At 37.8% G+C, this 5,687-nt stretch overlaps 1 protein-coding gene across 4 annotated transcripts in view; it reads right to left on the bottom strand.

Moving 5' to 3' along the window:
* Nucleotides 1-3,225, bottom strand: part of OSBPL3 (oxysterol binding protein-like 3) — a 44,827-nt gene extending 41,602 nt beyond the window's left edge. For all 4 annotated transcript variants that reach the window (XM_010577590.1, XM_010577592.1, XM_010577593.1 and 1 more), the window contains exon 1: nt 3,133-3,225. In XM_010577590.1, the coding sequence (XP_010575892.1) occupies nt 3,133-3,225 (93 nt within the window). The remainder of the gene's footprint in view (nt 1-3,132) is intronic.
* Between the last annotated feature and the right edge of the window lie 2,462 nt (nt 3,226-5,687).

Raw genomic sequence — 5,687 nt, 5'->3', positions numbered from 1 at the left:
GCCTGGACGGGGGGGGGGGGGGGGGGGGGGGGGGGTGGAATCTGTGATACTTCTTAGCATAGGGGTTTTTTAACAGACTTGTAGAACTTTAGGTTGTTGCTATTTTCTTAATAGAACACCTAAAGTGCTGTCATTTAAACTAACATGCAGATGAAAAGGGCAAATTAAGTAACTCTCAGACAGTGGCATCACTCATCCCCAGTCTTGTCAGCTCTGAGCAGGTGGATACTAGTAAGGACAGACTGTGAAGCTCCAATTTACCAATAAAAGAAGCTGAATGGGAAAAGAAGCAATTAATGATATAAACAAAACTACTTGATCAGGTGTGACATGAAATTCTCTGTGGGAAGAGGGGAGCAAAGGGACAGGACACAAGAAAGATCTCAACATCCTCACTGCCCAGACCAACAATTTAGATTTTATAATATATGCTATACTATACAGTTTACACCACTAAAGAGAGGGTCTATCTAGCAAGGTAAAGACCTCTATAATCTGCAAGACCAGAGCCTTTTGAGGAACAGGGAGAAGATAACTGTTCCTCATGCGAAGCACTGCTATGTCCAGGCCAGTAAGTCTTGCAGAGCACTGCCTCTGTTAGACCTAAAAGTCCATCTTTCCACATGCAGCACAGAAGAGTATATCTAACAAAACATTCCCTGAAACATGCTACCATTACAAACTATAATTAACAAATAAATTAAAAAAGCATAAGGGAAAATGACCCACAGAAGTTATTTTCAAGTAAATATCCAGAGTGCATACAGGATATTTAAATCTTTCTTTTTCCCAGCAAAACTGTTTGTTCTGTAAACTGCAAGACAACCTCAGTGTGAAAAAACAGCTGCGTGAAAAACACCAAAACCATCAGAAAATTAAGGAAGGAACAGCAATACACAGCCATGCACATAAACACTGACAATGCTGAAAGGAACTGTAATTTAGAATTAATTTTTTTTTTTCTTTCCAGATTTTGCTACTTTGAAGGAAGACTTCCAGATCACTTCAGCAGATGCAAACAAAGTTATAGGATAAGATGGAAAATTATTGCACTTGGTAAAGAAGGAAATAGAGAAAGTATTGGAGGTATTCCTTACAAATATTAGAAGTCCCTATTTAAAAATAAAAATATCAGTCAGACCAGTGGAACCTTAAAGGCACATGTAATTTCTGAAAAACATTTGTAAATTTTCAGACTATATAGAAAAATTCAGCAAGCAGAGCTTTTAGCCCTGCTTAGTGATCATTTCCCAGCATATAACAAGTCACACAAACTCCCCAAATTCTGTGGGCTTGCCCCTATCATTACCACCTCCTGAAAACATGGACAATCACTCAGTAGGTTCCTCCGATGTAAAAGTATACTGTTACTTACTTGGTATTGCAATGACTGACCTTGAAAAGATTAATACTGAAACATTGATCAAAGTGCAGATACTTATCACAATGCCCCATATTATCACAAAGAAATATAAACTGTATCACCCTTCAATATACATTGGGAAACAACCTACTTTGTACCTCTTTTTAGCTTGACCTGATAGGTGTACGAGTCAATTTACTATCTGCCTGACTATAATGAATGAGCACGGATGTACCAGGAATACAAACAAAACACCAAGTTGCATTTCTCACCTTGGTCAGGTACACCTTGCATTTTTGTACAAGGATTAAACACTAAAAAACTGGGGATTGACAAGATGACATTAAACCTTACTGAATTATTCCTTTTCTCCAAAAAGAGGAGGTGAGAACAAAATGGGTAAGAAATGGGACCCACTAATAACAGTGTCAAAAGCCTGAGCTAGCCTACAGATTCAATCATGTTAAATGGCAGCAAGTGAGGTTTCTTGAAGAAATTGCCTCTGCATAAGTATTGTTGCTTATACTGGCTGTGTAACGCACCAATGGATTTAGTCATGCTCATGTAAATCTTATTTAAATACTACATGATAACACTTGATAGACATGAACTGTTGAAACAAGCTATATCAAATGTTTTAAATTACACTTTTTAAAGGTAATCTGGTACCAAGGATATAAAAAAAATAATGTTGCAGGAAAACAAAAAAGGCATCCTGAAAGCAAAGATTTCTTTGCTTGGTATACTAGAAATGTACAGCATTTCTTCCAAGCACAGCACTTTAAAAGGCATAAATCGTTCAGAGATTTGTCTGCCTCGCCAATTTTATGTATGGGGCTAGAAGTCCCAGAAAAGCAGGTGCTAATTCAAAACACAGCTGAGGTCTCCAAAGCTTTTGGGGAATTGGGATACTCAATTCCAATTAAAATTTCAACCTGAGGCAGCTTTAAGAGCTCCACTAAGCCCGCATTTGTACAAATAAAAGTTTATGTTGAGCGTATTGCTCATGATTTTGCAAGCATGGTTTGAGCGTGTTTAAACTTAATTCTCAGTGTGGCTGCAGGTCAATGTTTCTTGCCCACAAACAAAAGCTGTCTTCAGCAGTCTCACTTGTCAGGTGCAAACACTAGTAGACATGTCTTTTAAAACTGTAAGGTTTAAAGAACAGCATTATCTCTGCAGAAAACAAAGCACCCTTTGCATTAGGCACCAGGGTGGATCACATTACACAAATAGTTATTTTCATAACTACAGTTCTACAGCAACAACCAACACAGGCATTCACAGGCACTTTTTCATTGTCAAAGAGGCCCTATGTCAAGTTTCAGAAAAATGCAGTCTCTTTCACACATGCATGCACATCTTTCCCTGGAAACTTGAAATAAGCGTAGCAGTTAGACAATATTCTACCACAAAAGTAGTATCTTACAGGGAAGATTTGGGATTTCAGAATCAAACCACTGAGACCAAGCTGCTACAGCAGCAATATTTCACTATAAAGACACCATACATAAAATGTAATAGAAATTCAAATTTACTGTTAGCATTCCAGTTTTACAAGTGCCTGCTATTCAGTAATGTGTGTTTACTGCATTTAACTCAAGACAAGATGCAGCTACAAACAAAAAACCAAAAGAGAGTAAGGAAAACAAAACAGCAATGAAATAAAGCAAACAAGCAACAGGAAAACAGAGTTTAAGAGATTCACGAGCAAAAGTAACAGCCAATCTTAGTAATGCTTACAGTTTGGTTAAAAAAGTTTGCATTACCTGTCGACTTCCCTGCTTGGAGGAGCAGCTGCTAGTACTTCTTGAAGGTGACAACATTTTCTGGGACACACCAAAGCTTTTTTCTTCACTCATGATCCAATACCATTTGTTTCACATAAGCTTACTTAGAACACCATTAAAAGGTAATTTAGAAAATGTGTTGGAAGGCTCCTGAAAGAAATGCAGAACTCATCCTTTATCCAAATGCAGTCCAGTGGCATGATCTGCATCCCATGGAAATTCCTAAAAGGGAAAAGAAAAACAAAAAGCCAAGTTATCAGATGCTGTCTTTTACTGCCATCCTGTAGCATGAATCATAATAAAGCCTTTGGTAATACAAGCTGACTGCATTACTGTACATTGTTAGAAATTAATTCAACATTCACTTTAAGATAAATTTTCAAGTCTCAAACAGGAACAACGTGAATTTTGGATCCTAAACACATGCTTTAATTGTCACTATTTATTCAGAGGATGAAGTAGAGTATCAAGCATCTTTTCAAAGATTTAAATTCATTAAAAATTTTTTAGTAAAGACACACAAAGAGTATAAGTAGTATCTATATAAAATGGACCAAAACAACCTCAAAATGAGAAGAAAGCATCTAACTGTCTCACAAAAAGGATGGTGAGCAATCAAAAAAAATACTTCTTTTTCTCAGTTCCTTGGTAATTTAAACAAGTAAGCATGGCTTCAGGTTGTAAGGAAAAAAAAACCAACAAAAAACCTCTCTATATAAAAGAGCAATACATAAAAGCAGTGAGCATGCAAACTCAGCTGCATAGAGCTGTGGATGACTACTCTTACTGGAATCAGAAAGTTGTAACTATTGTCACATCAGTTGTCTCAGTCAGTGACTGGAAGAAGAACTAACAGTCTGTTTAATAACAGCGCTGCTTGCAGCATATGCAAATAAAAGCCATGCCAGAAACTCCCAATTACGGATTTCCAGTGTGGGCAAGAGTTGTCATGGTAACTGCATATATTTTTTAAAACCAGAGGACATAACAAAACGGTGATGCTTTCCAAAACTTGGGGTGGTGGACGAGCTTCATGAACTGTGCATCACTTCAGATTTTATTGTCTTGGGCAAGGAATTTGCACATTAGGAATAGTGCAAGAACCACCACTGAGTAAGGTCAGGAAGCTTTCACAAAGAGAACAGAAATTCCATTGCTGAAACAGGGACGCACTGCTTCACAATCCCCTTGCTTGTGCTGTCAGAACAGTCCCGAACTGGGATCACTGGCTATTGAAGTTTGCCACTCATTTTTTCTTGAAGAGGCTGAAAAACCTATTCAGAGAGAAGCAGCATTTTCAGATCCCTAGTAAAACACTCTGTGTATTTTAAGAATTCAATTCCCTTTAAAAACCCAAACCAAAACCCACAGACAAACAAACAAAAAAAAACCCCAAACAAAAAAAAACCCAAATAAAACCAGGTGCTATATTTAAGATGAAGACAACACTATGCAACATAAAATCTCTGTCCCTACTGCCATGGTCTGAAGCACCCAACTTCTAAACAGAGACCTTTTCCAATCTACAGTGCCCCTTTGGCAATATAATTTGCTGTAACATTTCTACCAACATACCCTTTTTTCACCTGAAACAAGGTCTTTCTTCATGGCATTTCCCTTACCTAGTTAGAAATACTCAGTGATCCCCAGAGAAAATCTATGCTCAGCAACAGCAATGAAGCAGCCCCAGTCTCCAAAAGTCAAGTGAGAAAGCGAGTTCTGCTGGTGCTCTTTCACTGGTGAGTCAGATTGGCAATTATTTCCAGGAACCAGACAGGTACAAAGCCAGCGAGAACAATGCAAAAGCCAAAGAAAACCAGAACAGCACAGCAATATGATAGCAAGGTCTGAATTGAGCCTACCACATGGGTTTTAGACTGAAATTACTACTGAGATAGGAATAGTGCATTTTGGAGGAGGTATAGTCGCTTTCTATCTGGAAGATAAATTTGTGTCGCATTTCATTAAGGACTAGTGCTTTTAACAGGTTTAGATTTATCTCACTTCATGCAGTTTTTTAACTGTGGAGTAAGTATAAAGTATAACTTTCTTGCTTAGTTTCAAGCTGTACTAGTAAAAGACTTTAATGATACCATCTCTATTAACAAGCAGAGGTCAAATATTCACAACAGGAATGGAAATACACTTTCTGCAAACTCATCATTCAGACACCCCCTTGAAAATACCATGCAGCAAATGCTTTACTTTTTTGGCACACTGTTTCCTCAGAAAACTGCTTGTCCTCTTCACCACTCCATGTTCATAATGAGCACTTTATCATTTGGCTTTCATTGGTGACTATCTGGCATTTTGGCAAAGACTGGCAGAGTTCATGGCAAGAAACAGGCTCTAATTTGCAGCAAATGCACTGAAAGTTGCTGTCATCAGTACCTTACAAGTAGATTTCCAGGACACGGCTAGATTTAAGTTATACAATGCCCTTTGCCTGTTTGAACACACAGTACAATGTTTGTGATGTCCTGGAAGTGTCAGGTAACTGGAAAAAATTGAGATTTCATGGACTTTAACACAAA

This window comes from Haliaeetus leucocephalus, unplaced genomic scaffold (assembly GCF_000737465.1).
Source record: "Haliaeetus leucocephalus isolate CR32 unplaced genomic scaffold, Haliaeetus_leucocephalus-4.0 Scaffold566, whole genome shotgun sequence".
In the NCBI taxonomy this organism is placed as follows: Eukaryota; Metazoa; Chordata; class Aves; order Accipitriformes; family Accipitridae; genus Haliaeetus; species Haliaeetus leucocephalus.
This window is presented reverse-complemented; position numbering and strand designations above follow the sequence as displayed.